Genomic DNA, 20,947 nt, shown 5'->3' on the forward strand with positions numbered 1-20,947 from the left:
GAACAGACTGAAAGCGGTAAGAGGGTTGGTTTAACGGCCCGTTTGCGTGCCTTCACTCAGGTGTCTTGTTCCTGGATTTTCCACATCTGCGGATACACCACACAATGAGTTGCAAACTCCACCCATTTGGCCCTCAATGCAGTTTAAAACAGTCGCTACAAATCTCCTCTGTGTGTGTGTGTGCACGCGTCCTTCTGTTTCTGCACAGTCCAGAGACAGTCCACCTCCACCAATCACTTTGGTTGATTGTCAGTCACTGGGTCGTTCATAACAGAGCCATGTAATAGAAGAGTTGCGATATTGAGGGGGCAGAAAACAGCCTGGTCACGTGGTTCAGGTACTCGCGCGAGCCCATAGACTCCGATGCATTCCGTAGACCTCCGGTTGTCCCCATGCTCAATAGAAGTCTACTGTATATGTAGAAGAGCCGCCATTGGACTGGCCCCATGAAGTGAACAGAGTTTGCATAACTCTGTCTTACTCTATGGCTCTGGTTCATAACATGGCTTGGCTAACTGTGGTTATGACTTGTGGCGTTATCGTGTTATATTGTTACTGGTTCTCAACATGGGGTCCGGGGACCACCAGTGGCCCAAATGTCCGCCTTTTCTTTTTGTGTGTATATTTGCACACAGACACTGAGTTTTTACAGTGCAGATTGGGGTTCCAGTATGGTTTTTACTTCAGTGATTTTTACATCAACCTTTTTCATTTCGAGGAACCCCAGTTTGATATGCATTTGACCAAGGACCGCTCATTTGCTAACTTTTTTTTCTCCATCTCTGGGACCCCAATCTATAAATCACTGTAACATCCAGTGTTCATTTAACTCTGAGAGTGTACACCACAGTTACAGACCTGGAGACTTCAGGTGGTCCCCGGAGCCCAATGTTGAGAAACCCTTATTTATACCCTTAATTATATCGCAGAGATTATACATTGTAAGCCTTTGTTTGTTTTCAGCTGTAGTCTTTTTGGAGCGTCTCTCTCTCTCTCTCTCTCTCGTACAAAGAGTTCAAAGTTCAGGGGATGGCTCAAGAGCCATTGGGGATTGTTAAGGGTCCTTCCCAGGAAGGAAGCATCACTGCTGGGCGAGCAGGGCATTGCGATTGGCTTTCATCTTCTCCAGTCTCTTGGAGAGGTGGTTGTTACTGGCCTCCAGCTCATCTATACGGTCCAAAGCCGACCTCAGCTGGAGAGAGAGAGAGAGAGAATGGCAAACTCTTAAGTTTGTATGGCCAACAAGTCCTAATATGTGGTAGGGCATTAAGCAACTAGTCGACCTTGTTGGTACTAGTTGACTAGTACCAATCTTCCCGATTTTGTCGGCCTCAAGATCAGGTAGATTATAGTTATAGTCACCAATGTACACAGTTTTTAAATGTACAAATATTTATTTCCAAAATTACCTAAATACCTATTATTTTACATAATAGGTAGTTAAACAACTACTCAACTAGTAAACTAGGCAACTAGTACAAATGACTAGAAGTGAATGCCCTTATATGCGATGTGTGCAACAGTAGAAAAGGAGACCCCCCACACGAGTGATTCTCAACCTTATCAAGCTGTGATTCCGCCATAACAATCATAATTGAATGACAAGCACTTGGGACTTGCAGGAGCTGAGGCATTCAATTTTGTTTGACTCGTTTACACAGATAAATATTTGTGAAAATAGCAGACAACGCCTCGCCTCTATGCCTATCCCATTCTGACCGGGCACCCATTTTGGTGTCAGCATCATGTCATGCTTTAGCTATTTAAAAATAGCAGATCTACAAGCTCATATCGCGCCACCGAGTGGCGCGATACGAGCTTGTAGGTCTGCTATTTTTGAAAAATCGAAGAGCGACTGACATTTTTAGAATCTGATCTCAGGTCAGAATGGGTTCATCAGACCCAGTGTTTGTCCAGCGGAAACCTCGTATGAATCTGATCTCAGGTCAGAATGGGCTATAGTATAGAGGGTATGCACATGACATCATCATCGTATCTGGAAGTTATGCGGGAAACGCCTACTGAGTGGCAAAAAACTACTTTCAGTTTCTGGCCTTGACAGCCATACATCAAAACAGAAAAGTCCTATCTGATTGCATTGAACAACGTTAAACTCACTTTGCCACTCATATTATGCATGCACATACCCTCAATTATTTGACAATTTGGCCTATGTTTGAATATTTCAAACATAGGCCAAATTGTCAAATAATATACCGGTATTATAGTTTGTTGGTTACTTCTGATGCAGTAATGGTAATTTTCTTTTCTTTCTTTCTTTTATTTAGGTATTAAAATTTAATTAAATTGTCACTTCGCTGTCATCTGGGTACCCATAAAGCCCAAATAACATAAATAAAAATAAAAACTCAAACATTGCGCGAGAAACATACTAAAAGGCTGGAGTGTGAACGTTAAGTAGCAGAGTGTTCACTAGGACCTGCCCGGTCTTACCTCTCGTTGTAACTTCCTCTTCTCCACTTTGAGCTCGTCTTCGACTTTCTCTGCGTTCTCAGAGGCAGATTTATAGCGTGTCACCTGACCCTCCAACCGTATGATCTGCACACAGGACATGAACCGTGAGGGACAGCTTCCCACTGCGTGGGTGGCGCGTCACGCGTCCACACGCGGCACGCGTTTCATTCGCTCAAATTAAATCAAGAAGATGTATCGTTCACTTTGTCAATCTGAATGATGATTTAACCTGACAGGCGATTATTTGATTTGAATTAAGTGAAAGTATATATTGATATATATGATTATTATATATATGATTATTATCTGAAAGACATTATTTAATATTATTATTATCTGATCTGAATGATGTGAATATAATGTCAATGAACCACAGTACTTACATTTTGTTCTAAAGCAGTGACTTCCTGTTCCGATTTCACCAGTTTAAATTTAAGGTCAGAGATCTGTCTGTTGGCATCTCCTGTAAATTAAAAAAAATCATATCCATTATGATTAGAGATATTTGTAAACTTCAGTTTATAGCAACACAAGCAGTATGGGAGTTTGTGGCACCTTAGCTTTTAACAACTTTAATCATTATTTAGCTATTGAAAAATAGCAGATCTATATATAAGCTCATAGTGTGGTGCGCTCATAAAGTGGAATAAAATAAAACAGCGCACAAATAAATGCTGAGCCGATCTTGGTGCTGAACCAAACTGTTAAACTAACAGATATCATGAAGAAAAGCAAGGGCTCGCAAGTCGCAACTCAAAGTGCTGCACTATGAGCTTGTAGATCTGCCATTTTAGAATTAAAAAAAAAACGTGTGCAAATCTTTGAATATATATATTCTTTCACAGCAAACGTTTTTAACTCATATGTTTGCTTCTGGAGAGTCCTTAGAACAAAATATTTTCAGATGGGGGGTCGGCGGCCAATTACATAATCTTTGGGGTCCTTGACATGAAATACTTGAGCACCACTGACATAGAAACATACATTTTAGAAGACATTTGTAGAATCTGGTATCAGGGCTAGAATGGGCTACAGTATAGTAATGAAACATTGTACCACTACCACTACATGCACAGTGAGGATATTTGCCGTTTAGGTGTGGTGTCGTGTGAGAGACTCACGCTGCAGGTCCAGTACATGTGGATCCATGCCGTTCTCCAGTCTCTCTTCCTCTGGATTGGAACCGTCTGTCCCGTTACGCTGTTCCAGCTGAGACTTCATCCGACGTACCTACACACACACACACACACACACACACACACACACAGGTATAATGCGTCGTGATCCTGGACACAAAAAATAGTTCCATGTGACAGACTGAGGGGTCAAAGTTGAACGAAAGTTGCGCTATATGGTAGAAATACCACTATATTAATAGAACGTATTTCCTACAGCTTTAAGTCCAAACATCGGATATAACCCATTAAACAATGTCGTCTAACTCACCTGGTCCGTTAGACTCTCTCTCTCATCGACCAGCTTCCTTAGTCGCAGCTCTGCAAGAAAACAGAGCGATCAGACCATTGCTGCACTATCAAAGATTTAAACAGAATGCCTAAGATGCAATAAATTCCTTTTTAATAATGTAACTATGTCCTATTAACTACCGGTATTCAAAAATGATTTTCAAAATAGTTAAAAAACAAAACAGCAACGTAGTTTAGGGATAAGGGGTTTAGCATGGAAGAAAATAATAGCTCACATTGGCTCTAGAAAGTGCTTTTGATTCCTGACTGATGGCGATTTTACTGTGACATTTAAGTTAACCATAAAACGCTGCGAACTTGTACATCTTTACTAATTTTGAACATTTTTAAGTGTGATAACTACTGATGTAGAAGGCATTCGTAAAATGTGTTAAAGTCCTCCTGCAATGATCAATCATGTCACATCAGATGAGCAGGCTTGTATGAGAAACAAGTACAAGCCCATGATTCACTCACAATTTAAATTAAGTTAATTAATTAAATGTATTAAAAAGATAATCATGGAATTATTCCACAATTCTTAAAACCCATAATCCTAAATTATCAAGGCATGAAACAATGGATTACTAGAATGATTATAGTAAATTATATAATATTGCATTTCATCTACTTATTCAATACTAATTGGAGGAAATTAGGCTAGGTTGGTGACCAGCATGAGGAGGAGGTGCCAAGGTGTTGGATGCTGCTTTTGGATCTTCCAGTTCCATAACACCGAGTGTACAATTAATAAAGTGTAAAAATTTGTTGTTTTTTACTTATTACTGTGGGAGAGTGCAATCATCCAATCCACTATGCAACTCAAAGCAAGGGTTGAATACCAGCCATTTGCCATTTTTGGATTTTCTTTTGTGTGCAATCCACACGTTTAGCAGTGTAAGGGTCGGCTCTTCGGTGCTACTGAAAATTTCTGACGAGCCGAAATCATTTCGGCACTACCGCGCCGAAACAGCGGTAAAATAGGAGTATGAATCGACACTTACTCAGTCCAGGAATGTCAGAACCCTACATGCTTAGCCTGGTTAATAAACCAGACTAATATCGCACGGACCGCGGGATATTAGTCTGGGGAGGCTCAGCTTGGATTTCATTTCCAGGGGAGCGGGTTGAAACATTTTCTCTTTGACGCAATTGGTCAGAGCTACTGTCAGTCAAAGGTCTCAAGCATTGAAAGTCACTGTACTAAAGCCCGCCCATATTGCATACCGTGTCCCGATTGGCCGCCCCATTTCTCTGGTGTAGGAAATGGGCGTACAATTGAGCCTCTCCAGACCGTAATCCGCCGGCAGGCAATTTATTTTTGCCAACGGCTGATTCGGTCTGGTTTATTAACCAGGCTACTACATGCTAGCCTGTACCTCGTTGTAATGGTGACTAATCAACGATTACAATGACATAAGATACAATACCAATTGGTATTATTGAAGTGGAGAAATAATGGACCAAATTTAGTTTCCGAACCTTGTGTGCTGAGTTTATATATCTATATATCAATTCATGTTAAAGGACCACTTCACCATGTTTCAGCTTCATATGATTGGTCCTCATGATAATATACCACACTTTTTTTCTACTTAGTCTGTGTCTCATAGGAGTGCTGTGTGCAGTTCAGAAACCCGTCCACCAGTGACATCATCATTAGGCAAGATTTAAAAAATAAAATATTTTTATTTTTATTATCGTGAGAACGATGGCTTCCATTATTGCATTGCAACTTTTCAGGAATAGAAAGCCTGCAGTTTCTATTGGCTGGATTCCCCATCGATAATAATGTGGTAAATAAACAATTTCTAGAGAATACATTCACATTATTGTATTATTATCTTTTAGATAGATGCTTTATTGTCCATGCAGAAATTCATTTTGTACACAATTCATACACAGAAAAAAATATTTTTTTTTAGTCATAGTTCCATGAGGCATCACATTACATTTGATGCACACAGCTGAGGTCTGCAACAACTGTGAGAAGTCTTCTGCTGTTCTGTTCATTAGAGTTCATGCTTTCAGAGCCCCCGTATTCATTCATATATATAACCCATTCTGAACGGGCACCCATTTTGGTGTCAGCATCATGTTATGCTTTAGCTATTGAAAAATAGCAGATCTACAAGCTCATATCGCGCCACCGAGTGGCGCGATACAAGCTTGTAGGTCTGCTATTTTTGAAAAATCGAAGAACGACTGACATTTTTATAGAATCTGATCTCAGGTCAGAATGGGTTCATCAGACCAGTGTGTGTCCAGTGGAAACCTCGTGTGAATCTGATCTCAGGTCAGAATGGGATAAGCAAGGATGCTGGATTTTGCGGGGCCCGCAGGTTTTATTTTGACCGCCTGTTCCCAACCGCAGGTATTTCATTACGGCCCGCTCCCGCAAGATTTCCATCGGTACTTGCGGGTAACGCAGGATCCCGCTCCTGGTGCAGGGATGGGATTCTTTTACATTACATTACAGCCAGGCTCCTTTCCATCTTTCTGGGATTTGCTTCCGATATTCAGATCCCGGTGGTCGTCGGCGACTCTGGCATGTGCGACATCGAGCATGCTATATTGTATTGCATGCGTTGCATTGTCGCGGCCATAGCCACGCCTCTCTATCGCTCTCCCTGAATGACCACCACATTGAACAATTCATTAGGTGGAGACGGACAATCGGGAAGAATAGAAGGAATTGATTTTTTTTTTACGTATGATTGCTTCAGTGGGAATTAACCCGTCAGAGACTGGATGGGAGAGGAATCATTCTCTCCATCACAGAAGTGTAGGACGTGATGAAGGTTGGCTGTCGATTTGTAAAACATCACACCTGAGGAAGAGTCTAAATGCATGCAATTTATCCACTTGATCACACAACTAAACCTTTATCAAAGAAAAAAAGTAAATATAGCATGGCAAAGCAGGAGAATTGCATTGAGACTAAACACAGAACCAAAAGTGTATTAAAGTATAATTTGAGAGAATATGCACTGCATTTCAAAATGTTGGGGACATCTCCTTTTTGGAACTAAAACTCTTTTGATAAAGACATGCACTATACTGTATGTATACACACACACAACAGATATGGCTCTCTTACCCAGCATGCTCTCTGCTCCAACGTGAGGTGACTCATGAGCCAATCGGGAGGCGGAATCTGCAGTGATGTCATCGTCAGCGTCCCCCTGTCCTGTCAACCCATTGGTCGTCACCTCAGGTGACAGCACGATTCCGTGTTTCTGAGGCGGAGAGAGAGAGCACAGACAACTCGGTAAATATATGAACCACTTTGCCCTCACTAATTGCTCATTATATGACGGCAACCACTTCCGTCTACTCACTAAAGTCACTATGTGTCTCAAAGGAGGGCTGTGGACAATAGTCGCACACAGCCACGCACAGTCGCACACACAGTTGAAAAATGGAGGAACAGCAGCAACAACAAAGCAAGAAGGAGACAACAAATGACGTTGAGAAGAAGCTCAAAGCAGGAGAGTATAAATTAAAAGAAAGGAAAGGAGCCAAGTCTGACATATGGTCACGTTTCTCCGTTGTTACAGACACAAATGGAAACGAACTTGAGTTTGCTAGTTGCAGCAAATGCGATAAAGTGTTGAACTACAGCAGCCACAAATCTGGTACTTCTGGATTAAGGAGGCATACCTGTGTAACTCTTCCCGGCCAAACAAAGCTGGTCTTGAAACAACATGTTCTTCCTGCAGCGGCTAAACAAGATGCTACCCAGCAATGTGTTACACTGTGTTGCAAAGATATTCGGGCCATATGATATGGTCGCTGGGGCCAGCTTTGTAGACATTGTCCAGCACTTCGTTAATATCGCTGCTAAACATGGCAAATTCAATGTGAAGGAAGTCCTGCCTCATCCAACCATGGTATCCAGACACGTTGTGAAAAACGCCCAAGCCCTGAAGGCGTCCGTGGCAGAGGAAATGAAGCCCATCATTGCAACGTATGCAATGATGGGCCCATCACCACCGATATATGGACAGAGGATTACCATAAAACCTCGTTCATCTCCAGCACAATCCATTACACGGACAACGACTTTGGGCTTGTGTCGAGGGTGTTATTTGCGGCGCCCTTTGAAGATGGTGTGCCCTAAACACAAGAAAACACCAGGAACCTGCTGTTCCAGAAACTCGCTACTTTTGGGATAGACGCATCACTGTTGGTTAGCCGTGTTGTGTTCGTCACTGACCGCGGAGCCAACATCGTTGCTGCCCTGCGCGCCTACACCAGGCTTAACTGCAACGCACACATCCTAAATGTCATCCTGTCAAGTGCATTTGCACCAGCTGTGTTGGAGAAGACACAAGCTGAACAGCTTGGACACATCACAAACTCTTCCATCGCCACTAGGGGGGGCAAAAAGGCCCTGACTGCCAGTTTCTAAACATTTTTTTAAATTTTTCTAAAAAAATATATATATTATTTTTTTTGCCGAACGTTATACACGTTTTAAAAAGGCGTTAATGGCATTGTTGGCGCTGTGGGAGTTGATAAAAAAGAAGTTAATTAAGTCCTTGGCAGACATTGCAATCTATCAAATTATGACATGCTTGATTCCATACTGAAACAGTATGATGTGGTCTCCGCATTACTGTTGGCCAACAACCAATATGACAGAATTGCGCAGATCAATGTAAATACACCGTATAATAAACCATGGTTGAATTCCTAAAGCAATTCAAAGAAGCCACCAATGAGCTCGAGGGAAACAACTGCACAACCGCACTGCTTGCCCTGCCATGGTCCATCAAACTCATTGAACATTGCCAAGCGCACACAACGTCCCCCTTGCTCCCTGAACTTCTGAAGTCGCCAAAGTATGCGTTAAACGCCTGCAAGAACTCATGGGCACATCAACATATACACCAAATAAATCTCTCCACAGCCTGTTTAGGCTGGCAACATTCCGGACGCCTAAACTGCGACTGCTACGGATGCTGGGCCCTGATGCAAGAGATGACGTAGTCAAAAGTATGTATTATATGTAATGTAATATGAATGAATTATGTGAACTAGACAGATAATATTATAGGCATGTAATTTATTGGCATTATTTTTGTTAACGTGTCTTCTGTGGTGGGGGTTCAATAAGGATCGCTTGCCAGCGCTCTCAAAACTGGCACGATTTATCCTGTGTATCCCCACATCCTCTGCGCCCTCGGAGAGGGCTTTTAGCGTCTGCGGACGCATTAGGCGGTCACCGCGGGCGGTCAACAATAAAATCATTGCGGGCGCGGGAGGGATTGGGCCTGGAACCTTTCAAAAAAGTGTTTTTCAAAAAGGTGTACAGAAAGTGTTAAAAGTAGGTTTTTATGTGGCCACACCCACCAGTTCATTAAGTATACCTGGTTTTCACCGTAGCACCCCGCACCTGAACTTAAGGCTCGCCCACAGCTGTTGTTGGATAATGGGGGACAGGTTAGGGTTATGATGTCACTAAAGTGGCGTATTTCGATTGGGCCTTTTGACTCAAAGGCTTTCAGCTTTCCGGGAAAACCAAAAATACACAGGGAAGGCATATTTGAATTACAGTATAACCACACCTGGGGGTCTATTTAGACAGTAATGTTAACTCCATAGACACATACAAAACATCAAAAGTACACAGTACAAAGTTCCCCAATTTAATCACAATACCTTTCCTTTTCCTCTTTCACAATCAATGACATTTGAGAACTGAGACTCTCTATCATGGGTGGTTGTCTCCAATATGGGTTTAGAAAGAAGTTAAGTGACATACTGTCATTCGTCGTGCATTGTACCTACTGTACAATTACTTTGCAAACATATACAGTACACAGCACCGGCAGCAGTGTTCATTTCGCCGACTGAAACTATGACGAAAAATGTTCGTCGACTACCTTTTGTAGTGCCAAAAAATAAAGAAAAAGGACATAAAAATGAAGCTATGAAGTCTAAATATATTGACAATTTTGTCAACAAATAAAAACTAGACTAAACTGTTAGGGAGGGACTAGTGCAGTAGACATCCAGTAGAACTAAGACAAGTCATTGTATGTCATTGATCCGATTTACAAGCTCACGACATGTCACACTGTGACACGTTGTGAGCTTGTAGAGACCTCTAGATCTGCTATTTTCACCACACAGCCAAAATACATGTAAATCAACTGTAGATTTGGTTGACTGATGGTATTCAGTCAACTAAAACTGGACTCAAACTAAAACATTTCAGATGACAAAAAAAATGAATTATATTCAAAAGATTATGACAAAAAAAACTACATCAACATTTGCTGTCAAAATCAACACTGACACACAGCCAACGTGAGTCGGTGCCGACTGCAAGCTTTGACACCCCTGTGTACCTTGAGCGCGTCCCTGAGTCGGACCACCTCGTCCCTGAAGCGGTCGCGCTCGATCCGTACAATGTCCGAGAAGTCCCTCTGCCTCTCTAAGGCCTGAGGTCGCCCCAAGCAAGAGGTCAAGACGGAGGTTAGTAGAGGGACAGGAAAGAAACGGGTTAAACGGTTAAAGCAAAAGAGATGTTACAGTGGAAATATGTAGGAAAATGAGGTCAGTGTTTTATGTAAGAAATAGTGCCACAGTTGGTTAGATAGAGACATTAGTGGCCACTGTATAACTCCTCCAACTGTACAGCAATGTTTCTCAAACCTTTTCATGTTCATGTTAAGGACGGTCCCCCAATACGCCAGACCCCCATCTGAAAATGTTTTGTGCCAGGTCCCCCCCACACACATTTTTTATAAAAAATGCTTTGAAGAATATTCAACATTTTTCACCTTTTCTTTTTCAAGATTATTTTTAGCTGAAGATTGCAGATTATCTAATAGCCGATGCATAGTGCATATGGTTAAAGTTGTTAAAAATAATATAGTTTGATGCTATATTAACAATTTGCTGGAGACACCCTTGAACCGCCTCAAAGAGCCCACTTTGAGAACCACTGCTGTACAGCATATTGTAACTCTTAAGAGTGTCAAACACAGACTCTTCGGTAGCTCTGTGCGATGGACTGTGGTTGACCGATTATCATGCTCGAACGGTTGTTGCATTTTGTACCCCGATTCTTTTCTCCTTCCACTCCAGGTTCTCCAGCAGGTCTGAGATATCCCTGGCAGTGCTGACCCCCTTCAGCCGCAACTCACCCACCTCCTGAACCACCACCACCACAAGGGAGGAAGGGAGGGAGGGAGGGAGGAGGCAGAGAAGGAAGCAGGGAAGGAAGCAGGAAAGGAAGGCAGGATGGTGGAAGGAAGATAAGGAAGCAGGGAAGTAAGACATTTAAGAAAAATCAGTAAGTAAGAGAAGTAAAAGCAGGAAAAGCCGTGATAGTTGTATATTCGGCAACGACTACACTGCAACATACTGGTGTACAGTATAAGAGTTTACAGTGTAACCATGTGAGTGTATTAGTCGCAAAATGTAGGAAACCAAAACAAAGGGGTATTTACTCGCCGCGACACACATACAGTACTGTAAGGATCCCGACCCCACCGCTTGATAAACAGCGACATAGGTCATAGGTCACAACGCTCACCGTGAGCAGCTCTTCGCTCTGTTTCAGCGTCTCTCTCATCTCCTTGAACTGGAACTGCAGAACGCTGTGGGCGTGTCTCTCCCTCTCAAACTCCTACATGCACAGAACAGAGTACATGTGTCACATTTACACACAGACATTAAACATTAAGAGCAGGGAGATAGATATATACAATAACAACCCCCCCATGGGGAACAGAAATAGCAGAGCCCACCGGTGGTGCTGGGAGAAAACATCACATAACAACCAGGAACCACATATGCAGAAGGAAGGCAGGAAGAAGCATGCAGTCTAGGTGAGCTTAAAGGACCACTTCACCACTTTTCAACCTATCTTCATATAATAGGTCCTCACTAATAATCATGATAAAATGGCACGATTTTTTTCTACTCAGTCTGTGTCTCATAGAAGGGCTGTGGGCAGTTTAGAAACCGTCTTCCAGTGACATCATCATTAGGCAGATTGTTTTTTTAAACAAGATTATTTTACAAAAATGTTTAGATTTTCATTATCGTGAGAACGATGGCTTCCATTTTCGCATTGCAACTTTTCAAGACTATAAAGCCTGCCGTTTCTATTAGCTTGTATTCCCCATCGATTATGTCACTGGAAGACGGTTTCTGAACTGCCCACAGCCCTCCTATGAGACACAGACTGAGTAGGAAAAGATTGCGCCAAGATTATTAGTGAGGACCTATTATATGAAGATAGGTTGAAAAGTGGTGAAGTGGTCCTTTAAATACCCCACCAAATAGGTCAGCTGACACATCAGTGAATGACATGTGGGTCTTGCAAACACTGAATACACCCACATAGTAATGCAGCATATTAACCTCTCGAGTATATGCATGCGCACTTGAGCACAGCATGAAGCCGCTCGAGTATATCCGACTGAACCAACACCGCAAGTATCTGTATCAACAACCTGAAAAATGGAGTTAGCTGGTTTCTGCCAGACAGCTACGATACAATAACTCCTGAAGGTGTGAGCCCTGACCTTGGTCTTGTCGTCGTACTCCCGGCGCGCCTCATACAGCTGCTCCTCCAGCGTGCCCAGCGCCTCCTTCAGCGTGTCCACCTGGTACATGAGGTTGGACTTCTCGTTGTGCAGCTGGGCGTTGGACACCATCGCCTTGCGGTACTTCTCCTCCGACTCCAGCAGAGAGTCCTGGACAGTACAGAGGGACCATGACATGGGGCGTTTTAGACACGGGGGGAGGGTCATATGAGAGAGAGTGTACTAGAACACAGTTTCCCCAAACAGCGGTTCAGGACCCGTTTTTATGGGTAGCTTCAATTTTTGTTTCCTACATTTTGTTTTTAATTATTATTTCAAAGCATTTAAAAAAAATAAAAACATTTAAAAAAAAGCAAGCATTTTCATGAATTAGAAACAAAATCTAAGAAATTCCTTGAATTAGAAAACAAATCTTTAAGTAGTAGTGAAAATAGACGATCTACAAGCTCACAACGCAGCACAAAGCGACGTGTTGTGAGCTGGTAGATCGGTTATTTTCACTAGTTACAGTGCCGGGAAAACATCTAATTAGTTTTTTGGGTCACAGGCTAAAAGGATTGGGAACCACTGTACTAGAACTTGCATAGGGGCAGGATATAGAAGACAACGTTTGAAATGGAATAAGGCCTTTATGCAAAATGGATACAACCATTAAAAAAAAATCTAATGCTGCAAAGGATTCAGGATAAACAGTACCACTGGCCTTGCCCAAAGTACCACCAGAAGCAGATACTGTATACAGTAGCTTATCTTTTTGCAAAGAAAAAATTAAATAGTATGTACAAAACAGACCTCGGTTAACCCTTTTACTGCTGCCATTTATTGAGAAATTAGGACCTAATTCATGCCAGCATTTTTTTAATTTGAGCTCTTATTTTGAAAAGCCACATTTTGCCTCAACCGGAAGTGAGCTTATCCCTGCCAGCTTTACGTTGCCAAGACAACCTTTGTTTACATGATCGAATCATGCCGGTACATTTTAGCACTCCACAACGTCGGCTCGTGCCGTCAAAGAAACGCTGTTTTGACCAAAAATGCCATCTGGGACAAGGAATAGGAGATACAGGCGATTGAAAGAAACGGATAGAATGGATTCTTATGGCGACGGTGAATTAATATGAACGATCCAGTGCAGTGCTAACAACAGTGCTAGCTAACCGGCTAACGTGAGTAGCATTATGGCTTGATCAATCATAAGCACTATAAAAGAGCAATTGCCGAAGGGCTTCGGCAATGGCAGCAAGCGTTAATATCAAATTAATGCTTCAATTGCCGAAGGGCTTCGGCAATGGCAGGAAGACGGTTAATCACATAAATGTCTTTAAAAAAAGAAATACAGTAAAAGGGAGGTGATATGAACTACAAAGTGACGCCATTCAGAACTTTTTTTTTTATCACCGATGTTGGAAGGTGATTGGCCTTTAACCCATTCTGACCTGAGATCAGATTCATACGAGGTTTCCGCCGGACAAACACTGGGTCTGATGAACCCATTCTGACCTGAGATCAGATTCTAAAAATGTCAGTCGCTCTTCGATTTTTCAAAAATAGCAGACCTACAAGCTCGTATCGCGCCACTCGGTGGCGCGATATGAGCTTGTAGATCTGCTATTTTTAAATAGCTAAAGCATAACATGATGCTGACACCAAAATGGGTGCCCGGTCAGAATGGGTTAAATGGGACAGGATATCGCCCCCGTGGGGTGGAAACCTCATCTGTCCAAAACTGATGCTTTTCAGGATTCAAATTCAACCACAGCAAAAGTAGCAGATCTACAAGGTCAAAAGTCAAAAGTCAAAACGCGTCTCGAGCCTGCAGATCTACAGTTGGGTGCCACTGACTTTGACACTTTCCCCGTTAGCGTCCTTTACATCACACACACTGCGCAGTTAGCACATGATTTAGACACACTCTTGTGTAAGCTATAGTGTGTTCAAGTAGGGCGTTAATTTATGAAAAAGACAACGTTACAAGAACATAGAGGTTTCTGCCCGACAGCAATGATAATATCGCATGTGTTCAGGGACAGAGAAATGGACGTTGTATTAATGCCGTGCCTTGATGTCCCTTATGGAGGCCTCCGTCTCCACTGAGAAGGACGTGTCACAGCTGCCCCGGCGAGACGACGGAGCGCCCAGCGAGGCAAGGGTGGCAGCCGACAGGGTGGAGGCCGTCCTGGAGCCCTGGGGTGGAGGAACACACACACACACACACACACACAAACACACACACACGATGAGTGACGTCGGTCGGTAGGTCCGTCACCACACACAAACACAGCAAACACAGATTTATTACAACAACATTTTGCCAAAACATCGGTAAACAATGGTCGACCCACACACGCAAACGCACGCATGCACAGAACTAGTAATAAAGCAGTTTGACAAATTGTTTTTGGCAGAATGTCCGTACACTTAGTGGAGACTAACTTTACTTGACAATAAAAACACTTACTTTGTCCACGAAATCCCTGTCAGGCCTCTCTTCAACCTGAAAATGAATGCACATGTTTGTATTAATTGACTGATTGACTCATAACGACACACATACTGCACACACTTAAGGGGAAGGTATGGTCACGGCCAAAGGTAAAGAATGTTCACTGCATTCTTCTGACGACATCAACAAGACGTAACCAACAAAAGACAACAAAAGACATATGAAACAAAATGAATTACGCATGTTGCTTGCATGTGGTATGGATTAAGAATCTGGTGAAACATCATAAAGCATCCAAGGTTTATTTCTTCAATTATATAGACTTAAAATAATACATATTCAAGGCAATGCTCATCTCTTCTACAGCACTATCTGGTTAGCATGTTCCACTGCAATTTACAGTTGAGCTGTTAGCAACACACACACACACACACCAATGCTCACTTCTAATGGGCTGGAACCTGCAGATCATACCTGCCTTAAAGGATGCACCAAAAGCTGCACGTGTACTGCAAGACATGGCCACCAGGTGGCATAAGAGACAGCTTTTTCTACAGCAGCCCACAATACAGGACCATGTTTTATAGTTTCATTGTTCAATCAATGACAGAACTATACTGAACGAATCAAAACTTACAACACAATAAACAGAAACATTCCACTATTATTTTTGCTTTTACATAATTTAGAGAGTAAAGTGTAGAGACAGGAAAATGAGCAAAGGGGCGGAGAGGGGAGAAAACCTAGCAACACCGCAGGTCTCTGCAGATGGGAATCGAACCGAGGACCTTACTGTGCAAGCAGAGCGGTGTAAACTAACTTGTCTACAAGATGGTGTCTTTTAGAGCAGGGGTTCTCAACGTTTTTGGCTCGCGAAACCCACCCCCCTCCCCAACCCCACAGGTTGAGAACCCCTGTTTTAGAGCACACTCCGGGAGGGCACAAAGAGTAACCAAATGGACCGGTCCGGGTCCATTTGGTTACCTTTTGTGCACTCTCAGAGTTAGATTTAACCGCCAGGATTTAAACTGCACGTGAAGCTATTCATTGTCCCGTCGTACAAAGAAAAAAACCATGAACCATGATGGGGGCTGGAGGCATAAGAGGCAGTGACCGATGAGGAGTGCTCACCACAGGGCTGGCACGGGCCGAACTGGCCCTGGAAGAAGCCCGTGAGCTGGAGCCCAGAAACCCACTGTAGTCTGAAGGCTGAAGGCAAGCGGAGAGAGAGGGAGAGGAAGAGAGTCAGTGTTGTTAGCAATTAGTCCAGAAAAGGGGGACAAAAAAGTGGGACAAAAGAAGTGGGAGGCAATGCACGGTTTCAGAGTTCAGACCCATCACACACCAGCTAAACACACACACACACACACACACACACACACACACACACACACACACACACACACACACACAATTAAGGCTTTCCTAGAGATATCTAACTAAAAGTCCTAACTCCGCATCTAAAATAACCTGTGAATGATAAATAAGTAAAAGAAAAATCCATATTTGGGCACTCTGTATTGGGTCATGGCTGACGTCATAGTGACGTCACAGTGATGAGAATGGAAAAAAGGAAATTATTAGGCCAGTTACTGAGGAAACTATCCACCAGATTACGAAGCACCCTTTAACTGTTCAACACGTCATAACAAAACCAAAAGTATGTGCCAGTAGTCTACACCGCCTAACTGTGATCAGATATAGCTACTGTAATTCTTATACTTCTCACAGGAGATCCTTGCAAGCTTAGTTCCCAGTTAATTAACCAGTTTACACGTTTATTCTGTAGGAATGGAATCGGCCAGCATTCCCTTTTCCGAAGAGCAGTTCCTGTGCTCTATCTGTCTGGATGTGTTCACCGATCCAGTCACCATTCCATGCGGACACAACTACTGCAAAACTTGTATCACACACTACTGGGACAGTACCGATGTGTGTAAGTGCCCACAATGTAACAGAACCATCTACAAGGGGCAGGAATTCTCCGTCAACACTTTTATTTCCGACGTCGTTCGCCAGTACGTGAGACACAAGACTGATGCCGAGCTGAGGAGGATCCGGCAATACGCAGTGGATGTAACTCTTGACCCCGATACGGCACACTGCAAACTCATCCTGTCTGAGAACGGGAAACTAGCGGCTCTGGGGGACGGAAAGAAGCTACTACCATACAACACGAAGAGATTCTCTACGTGTGGCTGTGTCTTGGCAAAGCAAAGCTTCCGCTCCACAAGGTTTTACTACGAGGTTCAGGTTGAAGGGAAGACCGCCTGGAGTTTAGGCGTGGCCAGGGAGTCCATCGACAGGAAGGGAAGAATCACACTGAACCCGAACAACGGTTACTGGACTATGGTGTTGAGGAATGGACACGAGTACAAGGCTGCTGCCGGCCCTGCCATCGTCCTCCCCGTGAGCGAGGAGAAGGTCCGGAAAGTGGGACTGTTTGTGGATTATGAGGAGGGTCTGGTCTCCTTCTATGACGTGGGGGCCAGCGTTCATCTCTACTCCTTCACAGGCTGCACCTTCACCGAGAAACTCTTTCCGTACTTCAGTCCCGGTGTCAATGATGGCAGTAAGAACTCTGCTCCTCTGATCATATCTCCCTCCCAGTGCTGACTGACCCAAGGGCTCGTTTTCGGTGCATCCCTAGCCAATCGACATGTTGGCAACATTATTAATATATAGATGAATGAAAAAGCAGCATGCATTATATTAGCATGTGTCAAAATAACAAAATATATAAGACATATATTAAAATTATATTATGTATTGCGTCAATTAATTTAGTTTAATCATATATGTATACATGCCATGGTTTAATAGATTAGTCGATTCACAAAAGATTTAAAAACAAATACAACATCTTGGAGGGAAGGCAGATCTGCCATTTTCACTACTTTTGTGAGACACTACTCCTCAGTTACGGAAAAACCTACTGATATCGTCTCTGTTGGGTGGAAACCTCATATGTCCAAAGCTGTTACTTTGAGCAAAAGTCGCAGGTAGACAAGCTGATAGAACTGCTATTGTTGTCTGATGCTGTAGTATGATCAAGTAAAAAAAAAACACAAAAAGTTGAAATATGGAGATAAGGGATATTATACTTGATTTGATAGTGGTGGCGGGTATGGAGGAGGTGGAGGTAAGCATAGGAAGGCATATGGTACAGGGGGTACACTGGGTTTATGAGGCCCGGAACTAAAGATCAGCACGACATACAAATAAAAAATAATGACAAAAACTATAATAACCTTGACACACACACAGACAAGCACGTGTGCCATGCGTGCACACATTGCTCTCTCTGCAGAATTACATGCATTTATGCATGAGCCAAAGTATATTGTATAATGTAGAAGGCACTGTATGCATGAAGTATTAGCCTTTAGCATGTACATCACCGCAATTACACCATCCATAATTACATGCATGAGCCATGAGCACATAATATTCTGTACGCATACTATTGCATGTACCCCACACCAGTTGTTCCCAAACATTTTCATGTGAAGGTCCACCAAATCGATGTATAGTATATTCGGACTGCAGTATATTCCTTTGCAAACATGCACCTCGATATCCAAGTTTAGCAGCCAGCCAGGCAGCCAGCCAACAACCTATCCATCATCCATGAACACAACTATCTATCCTTTTCCTTTTATTCAATCATCTGCTGTCTATCCACCCAGTCAGCCTTCCCACAACACATACTGTATATCAGTGTTTCCCAACCTGTGTGTCGCGGAGCTTTGGTGCTCCGTTTGATGTGTCCAAGTGCTCCGCGTAATTTGACCGAAATTAAGTTATAGTGTTACTTTCTGTCAAATCAGGCGGCACACTAACTCTCCCCTGAAAGCAATATTATAGCTACTGGGCTGCAGGATTCTTATTGTTGCGTCGGAACAATAGACTCTAACAACCCTCGGCCATTGAAATGTTAATGCTTAGATGCATGCAGAAGACGCTACATATATTTTTAGTATATGTATATATATACCCCCCCCCCCCCCTAGGTGTTCCCCGAGACTTTTAGGCTATGAAAAGTGTTCCCTGGGACAAAAAAGGTTGGGAAACACTGCTGTATATAACTGCATGTATACCACAGCACAGCTGGCATCCATCCACCCATTCATGGACTCATCCATCGATGCATAATATCGCCTATCCATCCATCAATCCGCACATTCATCCATAGGGCTGTCACGATCATGGAATGTTACTCGACGATTAACTGCTACAAATAATTGTGATTAACAATTTCAGTATTGACGTCGCACATTAGAAAATTGCATTTCTGTTTGGTCGTATTAAAAAAAACGAAATCTACAAGCTCAGTTTTGAACTTTTAGATCTGACTTTTCTGAAAATGTATTAAGTACATTTCAACAGATGAATTCATACGGACGAATGGAGACAATTCTGATGCCTATGCAAAGAAATCTCAGTTAATTGTGATTGGGCGATTATGTCATAATTGTGTCAGACCTATATTCATCCATCCATCCATTCCAATGAGCTACTTCTAACTAAATATCTACTCCAACTACTCATCAGTCTATTGATCGATCGATCTGCACTACTGGAATACACAGCGGAGGTGAGGAGGAGTAGAGATGGCCCCATAATGCATTTCATCTAATAATCAGATCAATCGTTGTTGTACTATATCAGTATAACCTACATTTTCATTGATTTCTGTTAGTTTGTAATATTCATCGAAACCATGACGTTTTTCTCTTCTTTATATCAGCGGTTCTGAAAAAGTGGGGTCTGGGGACCGCCAGGGGTCCTTGAGAGTGGTCCCAGGGGGTCCCCAGCTAAATGAATGATTCATAGTTGGGAACCAAATGGACCCTTACGGGTCTGTTAACTCTGACATGGTGTGTGTTATGGGGTTCCGTGGCCTATTCTGCATGCCAAGCCTTTGTTTGACCACGTTTTAAATGTGAAAGTGTTATTATGTTCACGCTGTGCATTTTGTAGGCTTGTATGGTAAAGCACATATAACTCTTGATGGAAAACCCATATGTTTTCAACAAACATGGAAATATAGAAATACCACCCATATTTGAAACAAAGATTTGTAAAATATGTCATCTGATCTTTTTTTATAAACATTACGCTGACATAGTTTGATGTCATTTGAGCTTTTTTGTTGTTGTTCCTAATAATTGGTAATGATAATAAATGCCATTATGGGCCCAACCCTAAAGAGGAGACAGAGAGACCAACCCTGCGACTCTGAGAACGTAGAACATCGATAGAGAGCTTGGAAGGCTACGTACAGAAAGGAAGACATAAAAGATTATAAGTAAAATGTGATATGTTTTACTGCGTTCGTGCATACACTGCATATCGTCGCTGTCAGCCAGAAACCTTGTATCTCTTCATTTCAATGTCTTTCTTTGAATTAATGCACTATTTTAGTGTCCCACTAAAGTATCGAAAATAGCCGATCTGCAAGCTCACAACATAGTGGGATACAACGGCTTTTGAGCATGTAGATGGGCTATTTTCACAATTTAAAATCTTTGGACATGCAAGGTGTCCACCCCGACAGTGACAATATACGTGTGTGTGTGTGTGTGTGTGTACTGTATGCATGTATGCATAAAGGCAAAGATGAATATTGGAAAAGATATAGAAGAAAATGCAAATGTCATCGAGATAAATAATGTTTCAGACATTGAAAAGACAAAAACAATGTTAACATCACACATTCTGATGGATGCCAGGATGAAGGATGCTGCTCGATCAAGGTTTGCAAGGAAAGGTGAGAGGAGAGGTGTGTGAACTTAAGGAACTATGAGTAAAGGTTGCCTGACTGACACTAGACTGGAATTATCCATCTTCATTTAAAGTGGTAAGATTAGTTTATTAAAGAAATGTCTTATGAATATAATTATGTAATGCAGTGTTAATTTTTACAGCAAATTTACATTTTGTTATAGTCTTTTGAATAAAATTCCATTTACAGTAGATTTAGTCGACAA

The 20,947-nt window shown here is 42.4% G+C and overlaps 1 protein-coding gene across 9 annotated transcripts in view; it reads right to left on the reverse strand.

The window, feature by feature from the left end:
* Window positions 1-375: 375 nt before the first annotated feature.
* lrrfip1b (leucine rich repeat (in FLII) interacting protein 1b) overlaps window positions 376-20,947 on the reverse strand; it is a 61,430-nt gene continuing 40,858 nt past the window's right edge. For 2 of the 9 annotated variants that reach the window (XM_083759000.1, XM_083758998.1), the window contains exons 5-17: window positions 16,086-16,163; window positions 14,970-15,005; window positions 14,570-14,695; window positions 12,491-12,661; window positions 11,494-11,586; window positions 11,016-11,108; window positions 10,301-10,393; window positions 7,042-7,180; window positions 3,922-3,971; window positions 3,597-3,705; window positions 2,859-2,938; window positions 2,455-2,559; window positions 377-1,192 (exon numbers count right to left, since the gene is read on the reverse strand). In XM_083759000.1, coding sequence (XP_083615126.1) covers window positions 1,082-1,192; window positions 2,455-2,559; window positions 2,859-2,938; window positions 3,597-3,705; window positions 3,922-3,971; window positions 7,042-7,180; window positions 10,301-10,393; window positions 11,016-11,108; window positions 11,494-11,586; window positions 12,491-12,661; window positions 14,570-14,695; window positions 14,970-15,005; window positions 16,086-16,163 — 1,284 coding nt within the window. In that variant the 3' untranslated portion in view covers window positions 377-1,081. Of the gene's footprint in view, window positions 1,193-2,454; window positions 2,560-2,858; window positions 2,939-3,596; window positions 3,706-3,921; window positions 3,972-7,041; window positions 7,181-10,300; window positions 10,394-11,015; window positions 11,109-11,493; window positions 11,587-12,490; window positions 12,662-14,569; window positions 14,696-14,969; window positions 15,006-16,085; window positions 16,164-20,947 lie in introns of all 9 variants that reach the window. The other 7 variants (XM_083758997.1, XM_083759002.1, XM_083758999.1 and 4 more) reach the window with 7 other exon arrangements.

Source organism: Protomyctophum parallelum, assembly GCF_964188405.1.
Source record: "Protomyctophum parallelum genome assembly, chromosome: 23".
Lineage (NCBI taxonomy): Eukaryota > Metazoa > Chordata > Actinopteri > Myctophiformes > Myctophidae > Protomyctophum > Protomyctophum parallelum.